This window comes from Saccostrea echinata, unplaced genomic scaffold (genome assembly GCF_033153115.1).
Source record: "Saccostrea echinata isolate AGI-Se365-2 ecotype Australia unplaced genomic scaffold, CSIRO_AGI_Sech_v1 ptg000054l, whole genome shotgun sequence".
Taxonomy (NCBI): Eukaryota; Metazoa; Mollusca; class Bivalvia; order Ostreida; family Ostreidae; genus Saccostrea; species Saccostrea echinata.
The window spans coordinates 2,951,835-2,972,073 of record NW_026889803.1 but is presented as its reverse complement, the minus strand read 5'-3'; the positions used below and the strand labels follow the sequence as shown (position 1 = coordinate 2,972,073).

General features: G+C 34.1%; 5 protein-coding genes across 5 annotated transcripts; 4 read left to right on the top strand and 1 right to left on the bottom strand.

The window, feature by feature from the left end:
• Positions 1–549: 549 nt before the first annotated feature.
• LOC133171535 (histone H1-like) lies at positions 550–1,301 on the top strand. The gene has a single exon (XM_061306300.1). The coding sequence runs from the start codon at positions 560–562 to the stop codon at positions 1,154–1,156; it is 597 nt and encodes a 198-aa protein (XP_061162284.1). The 5' UTR covers positions 550–559; the 3' UTR covers positions 1,157–1,301.
• A 1,228-nt stretch (positions 1,302–2,529) lies between these two features.
• Positions 2,530–3,063, top strand: LOC133171723 (histone H3). The gene has a single exon (XM_061306510.1). The coding sequence runs from the start codon at positions 2,531–2,533 to the stop codon at positions 2,939–2,941; it is 411 nt and encodes a 136-aa protein (XP_061162494.1). The 5' UTR covers position 2,530; the 3' UTR covers positions 2,942–3,063.
• Positions 3,064–5,488: 2,425 nt separating this feature from the next.
• Positions 5,489–5,800, top strand: LOC133171899 (histone H4). Its single transcript, XM_061306695.1, has one exon. It carries the CDS (start codon positions 5,489–5,491, stop codon positions 5,798–5,800), a length of 312 nt encoding a protein of 103 aa, XP_061162679.1.
• Positions 5,801–12,177: 6,377 nt separating this feature from the next.
• On the top strand, positions 12,178–15,931 carry LOC133206293 (uncharacterized). Its single transcript, XM_061342243.1, has 3 exons — positions 12,178–12,467; positions 14,657–15,117; positions 15,351–15,931. The coding sequence occupies exons 2-3, from the start codon at positions 14,673–14,675 to the stop codon at positions 15,929–15,931; spliced, it is 1,026 nt and encodes a 341-aa protein (XP_061198227.1). The 5' UTR covers positions 12,178–12,467; positions 14,657–14,672.
• Positions 15,932–18,025: 2,094 nt separating this feature from the next.
• On the bottom strand, positions 18,026–19,367 carry LOC133206371 (uncharacterized). Its single transcript, XM_061342322.1, has one exon. The coding sequence runs from the start codon at positions 19,350–19,352 to the stop codon at positions 18,327–18,329; it is 1,026 nt and encodes a 341-aa protein (XP_061198306.1). The 5' UTR covers positions 19,353–19,367; the 3' UTR covers positions 18,026–18,326.
• Between the last annotated feature and the right edge of the window lie 872 nt (positions 19,368–20,239).

The window sequence follows — 20,239 nt, the reverse complement described above, 5'->3', positions numbered from 1 at the left end:
GGCGCTCGTCTACTGCCATTTAAGGAACGTTTGACACACACAGTCTCTGTTGATTTCTCACAGTTTGAGAGCGGATTGATGATGTCCGTAGGACTTGAAGATTCAAATGAAATTCTTAAACGTGTCTACATCTTACTTAAATCATAACTGATATTTGTCGTTTCGAGCACAATTATCAACTTTTATCGTACCTTGAACTTCAGAGACGCGAGTTTAGATGCCTATTTTTCCTGAATTTGAGCACTACACTTAGAAAAATCTAAAAATGTGATCGATAAAATGATAAAGAGGAAACTGGACGTTAGGATTTTAATCGTGTTTTGTGGTAAAGTTCCTCCGCTGAGTTGCAGCGTCGATGCAAATACCCATATTGAAACACACATGCACGAACGGATACATGAAGGTACATCGACCTCGACACATTGGATGTTTTCTCGGGGGTCCGCGCTCATTGTAAACAAAAACGGCAAGTGCGTGTGACCGAGGTATTTCAATGCTTGCAGCTCCTGAGAAGTTACAAACTCGACGACAGGTTTTGTTTTCTTCTCTCGAAGTAACCATGGCCGATACCGTTGCTCCAGCCAAGTCCCCAGCTAAGAAGAAGTCCACAAAGCCAAAGGTGCCCGCTGCACACCCTAAGTACATCGACATGATCAGCGCTGCCGTTGCAGCTCTGAAAGAACGCGGTGGCTCATCCAGACAAGCCATTCTCAAGTACATCATGGCCAACTACAAAGTGGGCAACGATGTTAAGTCTATCAACACCCACTTGAAAATGGCCTTGAAGAGTGGCGTTAAAAAAGGTGCTCTGAAGCAAGCCAAGGGTACAGGCGCCAGTGGCTCCTTCAAACTTGGAGATAAACCCAAGACCGAGAAGAAGCCTAAAGCCAAAAAGGTTGCCAAACCCAAGGCAGCTAAGCCCAAGAAACCTGTCGCCAAGCCCAAGAAGCCTGCCGGAGAGAAGAAGGCCAAGACTCCTAAGAAGAAGGCAGCAGCCAAGAAACCAGCGGCACCCAAAAAGGCCAAGTCTCCGAAGAAGAAGGCAGCACCCAAGTCTCCAAAGAAGGCTGCGGCCAAACCCAAGAAGGCCAAGACCCCCAAGAAAACAGCAGCCAAGAAAACAAAGACTCCCAAGCAGGCAGCCGCCAAGAAATAAGCAGTCTTAGCATCCCTGGCAGAATGTACATCTAATTTAACAAAAAAAAAAGCTCTTTTCAGGGCTACCAAAATTTTAAGAAAAGATACCTCAGTTACAGTCGTTAAAGAAATGTTTCAACATGTATTGCACAGTTATGTCTTATTTCTTGCTCTCTCCCTTTCTCTTAATTTCTAATATCATTTTACAATTTGGCCATGAATAAGAATTAACAAGGATCCTGTTCATGATTTGTGAAGTACGTGAGCAAATGGTAGTAAGAAAGAAAATAATAAGCAAATAAACAAAAGCCCAAAAAAAAAAAATTTTTTTAAGAGTAATTCAAAAGAAAAAAAAACAAAACAAACAAAAAAAAACAGGGGTCAGGAGCTTGGGATGTGTCACGATTGAAATTAATGATGATTAAACAAGAGTATAGCATGTAATGCAGATATGATAGATTTTTATCACACCCTGGTGATGTAATTCTGTTCAAAGTTCTGCTGTTCAGTAGATGTCTGGTACGAGTACTGTGAGACAAATTTTAAAAGCGATGACTGTTAATGCAGATGTTGAACAACCTGTACATGATCACGAGACTCTTGTGATATATATATTGTACAAATCTTCTTACAAAATTCATTTCTTGAATAGGCTTGTTGGCTATGTTTTCAATAACTACCAGGAAATGATGATATCTTTAGAGATTTAAAGTCACGGGAAAAAGAGAAGATAAAAAACACACAGACACACACATAATGAAAACTAGGTCATAAAATGTTCAGTCCATTTATAATTATATTATTCAGTATTAAACACTGATTCTTGGATAAAGTAAAATATTAATATTATGGTCATAGAAGCATTAATTTCACTAAATAGAAAGGATCATGTTCATTAAAACATTTCATGATGATGCATTGGTAGGATCAAACCTACTTTTGTGCTCTGTGGGACATGCAAGTAATTCAACAACTTTAAATAAATGGAAAACAAACAAAAAAATCATTCGTCGAAATTGAAGAGAAAAATACATTTAAAACTAAAGTAGTAAATCTTTCATTTCTATTATTTTGATTCTATTTATTATTCAAGTTGCACATCTCATCCAGTGGGTTCTTTTTCAAATGTTGAAATAGAGACAAAATACATTGATTTCATCAAGTACAAAATCTGTGCAAAATGTGGATCGAAATGATTTTTACTGAGACCAATCGAAGTACGCTGTGTGCAACTAATCACAAGGCGTCTTATTCAACACAACAACCAATCGAAAACATCCTTACTTAATGCGCGGTGATTTCAAAGGATGATCGGATCCACGGGCTATAGAACCGTATAAAACTTTACTTGAAACGCCGATTTAGTCATTCATTTGATCTGAACTGAGAGAAGATGGCACGTACCAAGCAGACTGCAAGAAAATCTACTGGAGGCAAGGCCCCACGAAAACAGCTGGCCACCAAGGCAGCTCGTAAGAGTGCACCAGCCACCGGTGGCGTTAAGAAGCCCCACAGATACAGGCCAGGAACTGTCGCTCTCCGTGAGATCAGGAGATACCAAAAGAGCACCGAGTTGCTCATTAGGAAACTCCCTTTCCAGCGCTTAGTGCGTGAAATTGCTCAGGATTTCAAGACCGACCTGCGTTTCCAGAGTTCCGCCGTCATGGCCCTCCAGGAAGCCAGTGAGGCCTACCTTGTCGGACTCTTCGAGGACACCAACTTGTGTGCTATCCACGCCAAGAGAGTGACCATTATGCCCAAGGACATCCAGCTTGCCAGACGTATCCGTGGCGAACGAGCTTAAATCCTATTCTTATCTTAGACAAACACAAACGGCCGTTTTCACGGCCACCAAATTTTTTTAGAATAGATGCCTTCATGGTACAGCTTCCAGAAACGTAAACTCAGAACACATTTCACTTATAGGACTGATTGATATTTATAGACACTTCAAATAATAATTAATGAGCGAAATCACAAATACACGTGCAAGTCAAGAATCAAAAGTTACAACACTTGTGTACATGTATCCAAATTCCCATGACATTGAATATGGAGAAAAACCCGTGCAGCACGAGCTGCATATATTCAGCTCGTGTGCCATGTTTACAAATATCAGTTACACACAAAAACGCTGCGTGCATGGTTATGAGTAATTTTTTACTTTCTCATCCCCCCCCCCCTCGAATAAACAATATTTTTCTTTTTATTATTTATGATGATTATCATTCATTTATATTTCTTTTTACACTACGATGACATGTCATGAGAAAAGAAATAGAAAAATAATCAAGGAGGCCTAACACTAACGCGTACTGGTCACTAGGGTGCTTTAATCGATGTGTTTCTATATAACCTAAAAAAATATTTGATGATTTAATCATTTATTTCTATCCATGGCCTATCTTATTTCAAGAGGGGTGCCTCTGTGTGAATATATAAATTTATATGAACATTAGGAGACACTTCGATGCGTACGACATATCGTATAAAGATCTATTGATGTACGTCTATATTACACATAAAATGGTTAATGCAACAAACAATTTTTTTCCCTGAAAATGTGCCAAAGATCCCCCCTCTTAAATTGATTTCGCCCAAGATTCAGACTGCTAATTAAATGATTACCCCCCCCCCCCAAATGATTTCGCCAAACATGTTGCAATACAATAACACATAGCATAATTAATATAAAGAAAAGACAAAGAATTGTACATTCAATCAAATAAAATGTATGTAAGATGGCAAGGGAATATGCAAGCACACCAAGTATAAATAGATTTTTTTTTAAACAACCATATGTGCTTATATTATGACTATTTTTACATCTTGTATTCTACTTTTGGAGCGAAGTTGTTTGATTATTTCTCTTATATTTATTTTCACAATGTACATAACCTATAATGTCCATCTTTGTGTATAATATGTAAAAAGAAATGTAAATACGAGGGTTGTCCGTAAAGTTCGTGGACAAGCTAAAATTTAAATAAAAGTTGCGTCATAGGTATTTATTATTAGCATATTTATAATCCTTTACTATATGTGAATTACAAAATGAAAAATTTTATTCAATTTTAAGTGCATGATTACAATTATGACCTCATTATTAGACTTGGGATGGTGACCCGGAGCACAACAAAGTTTCAATTAAAAAGTTATTTATCACTTTATACATTTCATTTATATTCTGTAAAATTTCGCGGAAATTTGGATTGTTTTTACATTATAAGGTTGACAAAAGATATAACGTCAAAACTGTAAAATTTGAACGTTCAAAGTTTCGAAATGGCAGAGAAATCGAGGTCAGAGTTTATTAAGACAGGATCGTCATTGTTCGAAAGAGGGACGTTTTCAAAAAAGGTGGAGCAGAGAGTAGTGATAAAATTTTGTGTAGACATCGAAAAAACACCAATAGAGACCCATAAATTCCTTAAACAGTCGGGTAATCATAGTATAGTAATCTATTCTTTAGTGTTTAAGTGGCACAGGAGATTTTCGGACGGAAGAGACAGTTTACTAGATGACATGCGTGAAGGAAGACCATCTTTTCGAGATTGTAGTGCTGTAAAAAATGAAGTTCTTAACGTGACTTTGCCGTATTTCCGTACATGAAGTCTTTTTACGCGGACAGAGGTTTGATGATTTACAGGCTCTGCAATAGGAAATGTGTTAAATATTATTTCACGTATGAAACCAGAACAGTTTGTGCACATTTTTGATAACTGGTTGAAGCGACATAAGAGATGTGTTGAGTTATACGGTGACTACGTTAAGAAAACTTAAATGTATTTAGCTGTTGACGTAGAGTAACGTCAAGGATTTTTGTTTTAATGCTCCGGGTTTTTTGTATCTGATAAATTTTAACTATTTGTGCCTTGTTTGTGATTAAAACCTGCACATTAATAAACTGAAACATGAATTTAATGAAAATAATAATTTCAAATATTTTATCAATGTTTGTCAGTAATTATCATTGTTGTCCACGAACTTTACGGACAACCCTCGTAAATGATAAGAAGAATTATAATATTAATCAAAGAAAAATATTGTTTCAATATTCCGAAAAAATAAATATGAGGAAATGAAAAAAAATAATAATAATATTCATAATCATGCATGCTCGACATTAACAACAGCTTGAGGACACAAAATGTAAACAAAACATGCAAGGCGCGCTGAGCGGGAACCAATCATACCGCAGCTTACTAGTACGCCTTCGGAAGGTGAAAATTGCACTACCGAAGATTTCAAGATACAAGGCTCTCTAGCACGTCGTTGATTGGCGCTATATATATTGCGATCTCGCCGGATTGCCGTATAATCAGCGGCTAATCGACTGAGAGAAACAAGTATGTCTGGACGAGGCAAAGGAGGAAAAGGTCTTGGAAAGGGGGGCGCCAAGCGTCACAGGAAGGTCTTAAGAGACAACATCCAGGGTATCACCAAACCTGCCATCCGCCGTCTTGCACGCAGAGGTGGAGTTAAACGTATCTCTGGGCTCATCTACGAAGAGACCCGTGGTGTCCTTAAAGTTTTCCTTGAGAACGTCATTCGTGATGCTGTCACCTACACAGAGCACGCCAAGAGGAAGACTGTTACAGCCATGGACGTTGTCTATGCCCTGAAGAGACAGGGACGTACCCTGTATGGATTCGGAGGTTAGGTACCCCTAGCATTTGGTGCTTGGCAGCGCAACAAACAAACGGCCGTTTTCACGGCCACCAAAATCTTTAGAAAAGATACCTCTGAGCAGACGTAAAAAGAAACGAATATGTTGTAACATGTATTTATTAATATTATTTGATTATGTATTGTTTAAGCACATGTAGTTTGGAATTGAATTAATTCCTGGACATATCCAAGGATAGTCTTTCCGTACTTGTGCACAGAGAGGCCTAGAGGAGAGCAGAATGAATACAATGTTTATTTGCATAACCAAATGAAAACGGTAGGCCCCTATTGCAAGACTGCATTTTTTCAGTTGTTTATTATCAGAGATCCTGGGTAAAGTGAACAAACATGATTAATAATAGGAATACTTATATGTTTATTCACCAGTCAAGAGCCCCTCTGGGGGAGGGGGCAGATAGAAATATTTCAGTACCGTCACATTTATATCAATATTAAAATATCATAATATGATGCGATATTATATTTGTTAAGAGATGTGACATACCGGTATTTTTAAAAGCATTATCATATATTCATACAAAATACCAATCAAATTCCAGAATAGCTTTCTCTGTAAAGGTGCATCATGTTTCTCTGCAAAACAACACATACACCACATTTATTTTATATTTAATTAATTTTGTGTGTGTGTGTGCGGGGGGGGGGGGGATCCACAAATGGTATGAATTTGTTATAGCTCTAGTATGTGTTAAAACGTGCTAGGTCTTGGGGAGCAGAATATTTGAATATTAATATTTTTCTCGAATGGATCCTAAATTTTGGACATCAATATCACAGGTTATGAAAAAAATTGCTTATCTTAAAAGTTGTCATGTACACCCTTTGAATTATGTACAGAAAAAGTTCTTTGTTTTCCTTTTCTTTTTCCCAATGTTTATAATATTTCTAAATTTTTTGCTTTCATTTTTTTTTTTAATCGTGTGAAGAAGCCGTTGACAACTCGGGACTTCCGACTAAATAGAACGAATAACTAAATTCTTCATTCTTTTAATAATCTGTATATAAATATTCTATCTGTTCCAGTGAATATCATGTACCAGAAATGACATTTCTTCAATTCTGTTCAATGGTGCCGTACGCCATTACGAAGTTCACAACATTCCTACTAGCATGTACTAGATTCTGTGCGACTTTAAAAGTGTGTTGGGTATTTTTTTTCGTTTTAAAAAGGTACCATGTCCTTCAAATATTTTATAGTACAGAAAAAATCGTGATCGGGCATAAACGATTGTTCTGAATGGTGAAAAATATTTTATAGTACAGAAAAAAATCGTGATCGGGCATAAACGATTGTTCTGAATGGAGACAAAGCCCTCGCATTTGTAGAAAAAAGGGCCCCCTTTCACTTCTCGACAAAGTCCAGGAATTGTGAAAAAAGTCTTCCTAAAACCTTTCTTGTGCGCATTTGTGCATCCTAAAGCCACAAATTATACCTTACTAACTGTCAATTATCCAATTATCACTTATTTATTTACTAACAGGTTTAATAGAGACAACAAATGAGCCGTTTTGTATACACAATAAGTACTTTGCTTGACCAGGATTGACACCTATGACGTCAGAGCAATGGCGCATAGCATCAGCGATCAAAATAAGCATATAGAGAAATTCAAACTTTGAATCGCTGAATAATCAACAATATTAATTTTCTAGCAAAGATTTTTAAATATATGATTTTAATAACATGTAAACTTTGTCACATGAAAAATTTTTGAGACGTGACAAAAACCCTTTAACAAATGTTTCTCGTCGAATCAGATTCAACTAATTTACATGATATATATTTGGTTATAAGGAGATAGTTATAAGGAGATAACTAACTCGTTATGAAAAAAATAATTCGTTTTAACGAGATACTAACTCGAACAATTCTTTCGTTCATTGGATTCAAGCAACATACAAGAAGTAAAATGTAAATGGCTTTCTTTGAAAACAAATTGAATCTTTAAACTTTAGATAGCCTTGATATACTGCACATTTTAAATACCGCTGTTGTTATATCACAAGTACCGCTGTGCCATTAGAAGTGTTAAAACATCGGATCCGAGGAGTTTTACATTTCCTTTGAAATCTAAATATTCGGGTTGAGACTCCATGATTTGAAATATATGCTTAGAAAATTCTTACTACAGTTGAACAGTATATAAGTCGAAAAACACTCTTTTACCATTTAAAAATCAGTTTCTCGTTTATCTTTTTTTCCCCACAGTATATTGCGGCTGTGGTTTATATTGACTCTATAACGAGGGGGGAGGGGGGATCCTACTCTGAGAAAGAAAGAGGGGGAAATTTGACTCTGGTGTGAGATTTCCCCTGGGGGGATCCTGCTCTGGTGTACAATTTCCGGGGGGGGGGCTGGCTATGGGGGGAATCCTACTCTACAACACCGGTAAGGTGAAATAGGATCATTCACTTTTTAATCTATTTGTCATGTAAATTTTGGATTTACCGGGTGGCAGTAAATACAAAATATACAACATGAAAATTTAATTTGTATTTACTGCCACCCGGTAAATTCAAAATTTACAACATGACATATTTATAAGATAAATAAGAAAACTAACCTTATCAAACTAGACCTGAAGAAAAGACTAAAGTCACAAAAAAGATTTATGTAATTTGTACTTTGTAGAAAATGAATGATGCTTTACGATGATATTGTAGGTCAATCTGAACTTATTATCTGTTCTTTGTGTATTCATTTTAGGGCAATGGCTACAAAAGAAGAGAAAAAAACTTAATGCTGCTCAATTTTTCAATTTTTGTGAAATAACTAAGTCAATACTACTTAAATCTAGGTACCTGATACCATCTTTGGTTCTCCCAGGGGTCCGTGTTATAAAATGATTTCTAGTGCCCTAGAATTATTCAATGAAAATATTCGGGCAGTAAGAATGAAAAGTTTTGGTTGCAGCAGCAAAAATCCATTTCTAATTTAATACCGTTAAATTCCGTTAAACTATGTATATATTTTTTAAAATCGTAATTATCACATATGTCTAGTTTAAACGAATATGCATATCAGTCAATATCAAAACATAAAAAAACGCATCCCGTTCATAATATTCCACATTTTGCATTGGGCTGGTGTCTTTGTGTGTGTGTGTGGGGGGGGGGGGGAGGTTAGATATCTACTGGTCTGGCAAACACAACTCTCCATTAATCCAGGACTGTTCTCTCTCGGCATATAATTTAAAAAGTTTTGGGCACAACCATACAGAAATTCCTTAAGAAGCAAAATATATTATATAAATAAATAATTCAATAAATAAACGTCATCAGACTTTTTTCGGGGGGGGGGGGGGAGCACAGTTTCGTAAATCTATTGAATATTATATAATGTTAAAATTATTGTGACATCCCCCCCCCCCCAAGATTCCTGCTAAACCTGGGCCGGGTTTCACAAAACTATCGTAAGATTTGTCCTAAGATAGATCTTACGATCATCTTAAGATCTGACTTATGACAATCATAAGATTTGTCACTGCTGTTTCACAAAACTGTCTTAAGTAAAAGTAAATCTTAACACAAGTCTTAAGACAAATTCCATTCTTCAGTATTACAGGGAAATTTTTTTTAAATATGTTTGCACGAAGTTTAGTTGTCTTTCTTAAATTTTCCTTGAAATATTGAAATAATAGTGTGTCATGAAAATTAAATTTGAATTAATTTCATCACAAAGAAATCATTGAATAAAATTTGCTTACATGTCTTTTTGCTCAGAAAATAGTAGTTGCTGACGAAATGTATGTGATACTACTTTTAATTAAATCTATTAGTGTATCTGAACCTTTGCAAATAATGAGTGATATTAGCAATGAATACTATTAAAACACCAAATCTTGTTCAAAGTTTGTTTATAAAATTCGATGAAGGTGTTTCTGAAACGCCTCAACTACTGCAACAAAATAACAATGCTAACAGACAAAGAAGAGAAACAAAAAACAATTTCTAATCAAAATTGTACAGTGTCAACTGCTATTAAGAAAGCATGTACAAGCAGCATGAAATGTTACAGCAGTAATTATACTGAATTTTCATACACATTATATAATTATGGTGGATTAATGAGGGATATCCTAAGAATTAAAACTATTTGATTTTCATCTTATTTTGTAAGACTGAAAGAAATGTTTACTTTCAAATTTCTAAAAAAAAAATCACCACAATGTAACAAAATAAATTAAAGTAAACGTCTTCAAATGAAAGGTAGCTACTCAGAAGTTCGATTTTTGTTTACTTTCATGGGCGGGACTTATCCAATCCATAAAAATGCTTATATTTCGTATTTTGATTTATTCAAATATATTTACTTAACATATCAATAAATAAACTACATGTATCTCGAATTACGTTAGCCATTTTAAAAATTGCATAAGTTAGCAGTGCTTGGTCATAGAAATTGTGATGTTCTTGTGCATGGGGTATTGAATTCAAAATTAAACAATTTTGAATAAAGTTAAAAATATATGATATCTGGATCCTACATATATACATGGTCTTAAGAAGCAATTTCAGTTGAGAGGGGGCACAACAAAAAAGGGAAAATGCCTTGGAAATGAATAAAGTGGCACAGACATAAAGAAGGTTCATTTTTCATTTTATGTTTTCTATCGTATATTTACTGGCAAAATATTGTTGGGGTGGGGGGTGGGGGGGTCATCGTTCCGACTGGCCTGATATAGTCCAAAGGATTGTTCTGTCTCTAAAAACCGTTTTCTTAAAATATCCTTCGATTTTTAGCCAAAAGATATACTGTCGCCAGTTTCACTTTAGACTTAAGACAGGTATCTAGTTGACTTAAGATAAAGATAGATCTTAAGATTATCATAAGATATGACAGTTTTGTGAAACGGCTATGGTGCAATCTTAAGATAATGTTCGGTCTTAAGAAGATCTTAGTCATAAGATAGTTTTGTGAAACGGGCCCCTGCTCTATATGCCACCAAGATCAGCAATTAGAGAACAGTATTTTTTCTCTCTCTTAATTATTATGTACGGCTTTCTCCTAAAGTCTGACTAGCAGCAGAGTCGAAGTTACGGAAAAAGTCTGGTTGAACTTTTTCACATGGTAGGGCTAATGTAAGTAAAAAGTTGATGATGAAATGCCCAAGAATAATAACGGCCTGATAGGTGTATGTCAGTTTACTATTTAAGGTTGTTGCTAAAGACGGCCAAGCATGAAAAAGCTCTACTTTTAAGGGTAGAAATTCATGTTTATCACCGTTGTAATGGAGAGATAACTCCTGCCCGCCACCCTGCAAGTGGTACCAGATAGTGTCAAACCGTTTTTTGATTTGTATTGTATTTAAGATTAATTAGACTGAACAGTGTTCGTTATTTCAACTTTTTCATTTTCTTAATCGCTGTAAAATTGCGGGAGTGTCTGAACCTAAGATTTAAGTAGAATTGAGTCAATTGACTCTAGTTATTGAAGTACGGAGTGGTCTTTTTCAGGCCCGTAGGAAGCAATTTCACTTTGAGGGGGCACAACCATACATTTTCAGTTGGGGAGGCACTATCAACTACCAAAAAAAAAAAGGTCATCAGACGTTATTATTGAGGGTGCACAAGCACATAGTAGCTATGTAGCTATGTTTCCCCCCGTGCCCCCCGGTTCCTACGGCCATGGGTTTTTTTTTCAGAGACAGTGTAGGTGGCCTGTTTTGATAATTTAATCTTGGGTGTTTGCTCCGAGTTGTTATGAAAGGCATTTGCATTTTTGATGTGCAATAACCTTAATTTACTGTTGATTTTCCTCCATGAGGAATAAGGGTCACGAGCCTTTTGCAATCTGAATTGTTCGTCATATTTGGGCCAACCCACACACCCTGATACAGAGAAAGAAATGTCACACGTGTACTTGAGAAGCTCTTGTGTCATAGTCCTGTATTTTTTTTTAATAAGGAAAATGACGCTTGAAACATGTTTTTTTTTTTTTTTTTTTTTTTTTTTTAATACATCTGACCTTCTGTGTGCTTTTACAGGCAGCATGCGTCAGGATGTTGCTTGACTTGAAATTCGCTTGTTTAGGACAGTGATGTCTGTGACGGCGGGGAAATGTGAGAAAAAGTAGACATTGCTGCTTTGTATCACTGTTTAAATCCCGTGAAAGAGTTTGGACAAGTTGTACCTGAGTGCTTCCTAAAATTATGCGGACCAAATATTTCAGCTTAACGAATCCTCCGTCAATTAAGTGTGACAGTTGGTATTTTTCATAAAATAAACTACTAGCAATTTTTTAAATCTTACCTAAGCCTATTCTTTATAATGAGGATTTACACATATCATACAATCAGGACCACACGAATGTTGAGTAATTTTAGTGCGCAAGAAAATACTCTGTTCTGGATATCACCTACATAATACTGTTCAATTATACATGTAGGTCGATTTTCAGACAACACTGACGTTTATGTTTTTTTTTTCAGTTACCAAAGGGAAGTAAAACATCGTTTTAGGAACTGAGTACAATTTTTTTTATATGTATTGATTAATCTTCGTCTGAGTTTCAGTATCAAGTGAGTTGTCAGGTCAGAATCTGAATTCAGTGATGTAGAGACTGTTAACATTTTCAGTGATGTAGAGACTGTTAACATTTTCATCTTCTCCAGAACCATCGGGATTATATCAATCGGGTAAGGTTAAAACAATCTACTCAGCAGGCATTGATACAAAGAAACTTATATAAAAACTTTTCTTAAGTGTAAATCATTATTTATATTATTTATGTGTTTTTCCCTGGTTGGGTTAAATTGTGTATAATGTATATAGAAAGAAAATGTAGAGTTAAAATGTTTTTCTTCGGAAATGCTTTGCTGTTAACATTCATCTTATAGGAATCGTAAATTATAGTTGGTATATGGACTCTTAAGCAAAACAAAAGTAGCATGTGGTCAACTGATTTCAGTCTTTATAACTCGCATTTTCTACCTAAGACAGTTTTTCTTATTGTACAAAGTTTCAACGTATCGAGATACATTTGAAATTCATTAAAAAATGACATTGTTCTTTAAGTTAATTATCGTAATGACCTTTTTATTCTTACCATGTGCATACAGCAACATCAAAACAGTGATACTGAATTGTATATCGGATATGGTATATTGTTTCTCTTAGCTTTACCCAATTTTTGCCATATTTTCTGATGATTAAAGCAATCATTGGTTTTAAAGTCAGAAATTAATGCTCTCACGTCAACCCAATCATGAAAGTTGTCTTTTAGGATAATACAGAGTGACCGGATAGTGTACACTGTACAGTTTCTTCATTTATGTTTTTAATGCATTTATTAGCCGATTTTTAAAATTATTTTATGAAGGAGAATGTATTCAAAAACTTCTACATGAGAAGAAGAAAACACTTGATGTGGCCTTCAACTCGACATTCAGATATATCGACGACGTTTTGTCAATTAACAATAATTACTTCCATTCATATCTGAACTCGAAAAAAAGACACCACAAAGTCTGCCATATCTTCTTCATATTTGAATGTTTTACTTACTAGGGACTTAAGAGCCAACTAACAATCGAACTGGACTTAGCTTTCCATCATCAACTTTCTTTATTTGTGTAGTACGTAATATTCAACTTTCACCTTAAAATGGTGTTTATGTCTCCCAACTTATTTGATACTCAAGATCATGCTCTGAATACTTTTAAACCAAGACAGGCTAATGACAAATAAGGTGATAGCACAGGGATTTTAACAACCTCTCTTAAAGTCAGCATTTCGAAAATTCTTTGGTCGTTATAATGATCTTCTTAGCAAAAAACCCTATCATTGGGTCGTATTTAACTGACATATTTAGGCCTTTGTATTTATAGCTTTTATACTAAATTTGACTACAAATCATGACCACGGAATATTCTGCTTTCTTGAGCAATACATAGGGCTCACGGCGATTGTGATCTAGGGATGCTTACTCCTCCTATGCACCTGATCCCACCTCTGAACTTTCTAGGGATTCATGTTTGATGCTCTGTTTACAGATTTGTTTTGTTTGTAGTTGTTTCTTTAAGATCGATTATTGTTCGTTATCTTCATCATTTTCATGTATTTGATTTTAGAAAAATATTCTGTATTGGCCCTCTGTATTAGGATTTGTTATGACTGAGTGTTTTTTCAACTGTTCAGCGGATCTGCTAGGCATATGTATTCTTTACTATCTTCTTTCTTTTCAATTCTTACACAGATACCTTAAAATTATTATTTTTTTCCTCAGCGACTACTTCCATCAATGCTTTCAATGGAACTTCTTGATTTCATCATTTTCTAAGTACACAGTATACAGCCGTTGATCTAATAAACCTAGGTTACTTGATGGCCATAAGTCTATTCATAGACTTCAGTTTCTGCTTCGTCTCATGTTCTGACAAGCGGGAAAGCTTCATCCATACTCTAATATCATTCTTTGTCCATCACAATTCTTGCATTTGAACATCATTTTGAAAACTTTCTGATACAGTGAAATTCATGGTAGCCTTCAGAGGAATTAAATATGCCAGCTCTAAATTCTTAAGACAAATTTTCTGTAATGCTGATGGAATGTGCTCAATTAAATGCATAAAGTTTTTCCGCCATTTTCAAATTATTCACAGCAGAAGACTCCCAGAACTAAAGACCAATTCAACAGTTTACCTACACAATTGCCTTAAACTGTAAAATCACTTATTTTCATGGGGTCAAATTTTGGTTCGTGGGGACGATTTTGTTGTTGAATTGTCTTATATACGAAATTTTACATTACTCCACAGTACTCCAGTTATTCAATGTTAAACTAATTACTTATAGGAAAGTGTTTTTTTTCCTTCTTTTTTTTCAGAATAGAAGACTTAAAAATGAATCGATTCAAATTTCATTTGACCGTGGGTGTAATCGTTGTTTGCAGCTATCTTTACTTTTTTAACCACAAAGAAAATAATGAAAATGTTTTCATGGATTATATACCCCTTCACGAGATAAATGCAAGCAATCTGCGAAATAAGGAATTTATTCAATGTCCTGAAAGAAGACAGAAGTTAGTGAAATCCATTTACACTTTTAAAGAAAATAAATGGATTAAAAATTTTGATGTGTGTGCTGCATGTTTTAAATTTCCAAAAGCCTTCCTGAAAACTGAGTTTGGAATCACGCCGATATTTGTGTATGAAAGATCAAAAGATATGTGGGTTTCGTCTTCCTTAAAAGAAAGAGGTTCTTTCGAATCTGAAAAATCTAGTATAATCTTTAAAATGATGAAAGAGGACCCATTATTACAACTAATTGACATCGGTGCCAATATTGGTAAGAGAAGCATATTATTTTACACAAATTTTATTTTATTAAGCCGAGACAAAAAAATATAACAAGAAGACATTTTCAAGAATTTGCTTTACGAATCAAAAAACTCCTATACTATGTGTAACGAACGAGTAAAGCGTATTCAAAAATACGTACAGTGTAAAGTACATAAAAATCAATTTTTATTTAGTAGAAGTAAATCAACTCTGTCAATCGACTACTTTATTATTTTACAGGTGTGTACACACTAAGTGTAGCTAAAGCTGGGAGAAAGGTGTTAGCTGTTGAAGCTTTGGATCGCAATATTCAACATATCTGTGCATCAGCAATGAAGGGTAATCTTCACAAAAATATCATTTTAGTTCATAATGCTATATCAAATGAACACGCCATAGTCAATCTTGGTGTTGAAAGAAATAATATGGGAGGAACATTCGTTGATGTCGATGCAGATTATATAAAAAAATTAAAACTTGGTCGTGCAAAAGGAATATATGGGAAAGTGAATACCATAACAATGGATGACTTATTAGACCTGCCAGAAATAAAGTATTTTCAAAATGTTATATTGAAAATGGACATTGAAGGATTTGAAGCCAAAGCCCTGGAAAAATCATCAAAGTTTTTTTCTAATATAAATGTTGTTGCATTTATCATGGAATGGGAGTTTCACAGAGGACAAAAAACAGCAAACAAAATAATCGAATATATGACAAGTAGAAAATTTAAGCCACATTCTGTCAACCTTTCCGTGATTCCATTGGACGTTGCAAAAAATGCAAGTTGGGGATTTGATGTGCTCTGGTTGCCGAATTGATACAAAATAAATTAAATTCTTTACTGCAAAAATTAGTTCTTTTTATGTATTTTAAGCTAACCTAATGTTAGAGCTTGAATTTTTTAAAACAAGCCTTAGATTGCAATATAAAAACATGATAGTTGATTGTTTTATTCTCTGTAATAAGAACCTGGCTTTAATCCTAGGCTTAAAATAATGTTACAATTTATTGTATAATTTCTAAGCCTTGTATATAATCTTAAAAATAATTCCTTTGATTCAAATTTGCACTTTTTTCAGTTTTGATTAAAACTGAAGATTATTTTTTTTCTAATCAAACTCTACATATAAAATTATCATTCACCTGGTTAAAGTTAAAGAACAGTGATTTGCTACTTAAAAAGGTCCAAAACTAAAGATTGAGATCAGGAAATAACCATGTAGAAAGAATAGGAACTACATTTTTGCCTTTATTGGTGGCAAAGTAAAACACCCCACAATATTCCTCGCTATAGAAATTACAATAGTGATGCTTTCTAGCTTAAATAGTTTCTTATTCAGCGAGGAATGAATTTTAAAACAATGTAAAATAGAAGTAAAATGATTTTTAAAATGTTATCTTTTTTAATGTTACCGCGTGTTACTAAATTTGTCTGTGCACGTAGTTGTAATTATGAGCAATGTAATAATTCAATGCATAATTTATCACACTTTTAAAAAGCTCTCATTTTCCTGGACATCAAAATCAAGCCTGTTTGCATGATGACTATGAAATTTAAAACCTTTTCTAAACTTCAAATTTTGCCCCCAAAGATTAGTCTTTTTTGGGGATTGTAAATTTATTCAAAGACACATATCCGTAATAAAATACGCCAATGGGGAACATGATAAGCCCGTCTGAAACAACAAAATGTTTATCAATTCAGGTTTATTCATAGTCTCAAACTGTGACGCTGTCTTTATAACCACGTAACGCTAAACCTTATTCAATCCTGGGTCTAAAAATTATAATGAAAAAGGTGGAATGGTATGTTTAATAAACACTAATGTAATACCCCGTATATCATTATATTCATAGTCAAAAGCAGTAACACTATCTTCTATAACTATAAAAACTCAATGCTAAAATAAATTCAATGTTGGGTCTAAAAATTTAATAAGTAAAAAAAGTTGACACGTTAGCTACATTAAAAACAAAGTTGGCAAAAGTTTTGAGGCCTGCTGTACGAAATGTAAATTTGATCTGTCAGTCAACAAAATAAACTCACATACAAAAAATCAGCTACTATATAAATATTGCCATTGTCAACTGAGACGCAGGAGAGGTTGACAATGGTTTTCGAAGGGTGAAAATTTTCAATGTTACACTCAACTACATGCAATATTTTTTATTGTATACTGAATGTTTTATACAAATACATATAACAGTGAACCTTGCGCGCATAAATTCTGCGCAGTCGCTATTTTTTTGGAATGACACCCGTCGTCAAGCAATGTTGACTGTTGCTATGCTGGAGGGCGTGGCTTCATCATTCAGCGGGCAATAGTGTTTTTTAACAAATATTTCTCAACGAATCAGATTCAACTAATTGACATGATAGTATAATATTAGTAAATATATATAGGAGCTTCTGCAAGTTCAATGAAGCTCAGAATAACTTGAAGAAAGACGGACAGGCATACAGATAGAGAGGAATCTATGGTCACATTTTTTTCTGGTAGGGGACAAAAAAAATCTTGAGCTGCATCTGCACAGCTTGTAATGTTTGCAGATCTTTTTCATAAACTTTTAATTGAACTTTTATATGCAGATCTGAGACTTGAACTTAATATTATCAAAACAAAATTATATTATACATGTATTTGTTTTTCATTTAGTTTTACTATAGTGAGTGAATACAAAACGGAATTTTCATTTACTTTAGATAAACTAAAGTGAAAAAAAATAGATACTTTGATTCACTGAGCCTATTTAAAAAAAACAACCCAAATTTTTTAACACTGTTTAGTTTATTTGCGTGGATGTTACTTTGGCGATTTAAAGATTCACCAAAATAAAAATTATTCAATTATATTTCATTCTCCCAATCTTGCTTTTGCATTTATGATCGAGAAAGTAATGCATGTGATACCTGAGATGTGTGTGATTTAATGCCAAATAAAATAACACATTTGTACACATTTATAAAAACCTTGTTTCCTTCTTATACTTGAGCGTAAATTTTTCACTAATGCTGATCAAGCACATTTTACATATACAATTCAATGCATATAAAATGAATTAATTGGATAAGCTAGGATTCACGTTAATTTTATCTGCCAAAATTAATATATAAACCCAAATTCACCATTTGTGATCTGCCAAAAAACAGAAAAGCAAATAAATTTATGTGGCTATCACGGTGGGTTCACGGAAAACTTTCAAATCCATATGTTATTTCAGGTATTCATTCAAAGACATTTGAAAACGTTCATATTTATCAGGCAGACATGTCAAATTGTCATTTGCAACAAACCAGTGCCCAAAACGTCTTGCACGGATAATTTTTTCATCAATTCCAATCACAAAATTAAAATTTAATATGAGAGCTTCTCTCAACAAATGTGTTTCTGGTTTTCGATACCATTTCCCGTCAAGAAATTTATTTGTTGGTAAAAAGAAGATGATAAGATTTTCGTAATGTTCTTGAATAAGACCATAGAGCACCATCTGATCGTTATCCCTTCCCCGTACTCTTTCTTTGTTTTTTAAACAGGAAAAGGTCTTACTCAAGTCATGAAGACGACGCGTTAATTCCTGCCAGAATTGTTGCATTCGCTTATTTGCTGTCATATAGTAAAAGCCAATTGCGGCTTCGAATGATTTTTCATACGTCGGTATAATTGTTATATCATATTCTGTATTAGTTGTTATGAATGGCAGTGGATTTTGTAACCATAGTGCGTCCAGTTCAAAAACAAATATTGGTACACCTTCCTGTAATATCCAGTTAACAACTGTTGTTCTGTAAATACCAATACGCATAAATCCTGCTGTACAGTATCTCTGATTTTCGCTGATTCCTTGGAAGCTTTTCAAGTAAACGATGTTTACTTTAGGATATACAGATCGAAAATCACCATACTCTTCTGTCTCAGTCATCACGAGTAAAATCTGAGATTCTCTTACCATTTGTTTGGTGTGGCACATCCAATTAGCTAGGAATGGTTTAAATGCTTTGTTCATAAAAGTGAGTATTACTACGCCATCAGATTTAACTATTCTCTTCGCTACTCGTATGATTTCGAATTTATCTTTGATTCGGTAAGGGGATTCGTAATTTGAATGATTGTTTGGACATCTTGAAATGTTTAGTTTTTCATTGCAGTCAGCCTCGGTCTTTGGAGGGCATAGCAATGGACATATGATACAGCAATACATAAATACTCCAGAAGTTATTAATAAAAAAAGTTTCTCCATTCTTCTTCTGTTATCATATATCTGAAAAGTATTTATTTACCAAGTTAATGTTTGTGAAAATAATAATCAAAATAATATAAGATGCCCTAAAATGAAGTCGGAAAGAATAAATTGTATTTCGGGAACTACCAAAGATGAGTAATATATACGTATATATTTTTTAAGGTATATAATCTAAGTATTTATTTAGTAACTGCAGAAATTAAAATTATCGATAATAATTATGGTAAAATTAAACTAAACCTGGAAACAGAAGTCATATTTTACCCCCCCCCCCCCCAAAAAAAAAAAAATTCCAAAAAGACATATGGTTATATGGTTATTACTAGACTTTTCTATACAGAATAAGATAAAAATAAATTCTAGTAAAATAAAAATGTTTTCAAAAATAATGTCTTTCCATAAAAATTTATGATGTAAAGCATTTGAAAATTTCATTACGACTTTGAGGGCAAAGTAAAGAGCAGAAGTTACTACATGTAAGTAGCTTTCTAAGCTAAATATTTGTTGGTATACTTTTCCCGAGTACCATGAGATTTGGTTCCGAGCGAAGCGAGGGACCAAATCGAATGGCGAGGGAAAAGTTTAACAACATACTTAGTACATATTTTACACGAGAAATTAAACCCTTTGAGTCTCTATCTATTTCATTACAACTCTTAGTGTGTTTCTTGTTATTTAATCAAGATAATGATGATTTTATGGATTTAAATCAGAAGCTTAGAGATTATTAGTAAAAATTTGTTTTTAGATGCAAAAAGAACGAATTGCTCCAGAAAAGCAAAGAATTCCACAGAAAATGCGATCAAAAAATGTGTATATGTTTGGATTGTCTAAGCTTATAACAGTAACAGGAAAGTTCAGACATTATTTGAGCAATATATCAA

What these genes read in the sequence shown, in the direction of transcription:
- LOC133171535 (XM_061306300.1), top strand. Translation starts at nt 560, where the DNA reads ATGGCCGATACCGTTGCTCCAGCCAAGTCCCCAGCTAAGAAGAAGTCC.
- LOC133171723 (XM_061306510.1), top strand. Translation starts at nt 2,531, where the DNA reads ATGGCACGTACCAAGCAGACTGCAAGAAAATCTACTGGAGGCAAGGCC.
- LOC133171899 (XM_061306695.1), top strand. Translation starts at nt 5,489, where the DNA reads ATGTCTGGACGAGGCAAAGGAGGAAAAGGTCTTGGAAAGGGGGGCGCC.
- LOC133206293 (XM_061342243.1), top strand. Translation starts at nt 14,673, where the DNA reads ATGAATCGATTCAAATTTCATTTGACCGTGGGTGTAATCGTTGTTTGC. An exon ending in TGACATCGGTGCCAATATTG is followed by an intron (nt 15,118 to 15,350) that starts GTAAGAGAAGCA and finishes ATTATTTTACAG; the next exon opens with GTGTGTACACACTAAGTGTA.
- LOC133206371 (XM_061342322.1), bottom strand. Translation starts at nt 19,352, where the DNA reads ATGGAGAAACTTTTTTTATTAATAACTTCTGGAGTATTTATGTATTGC.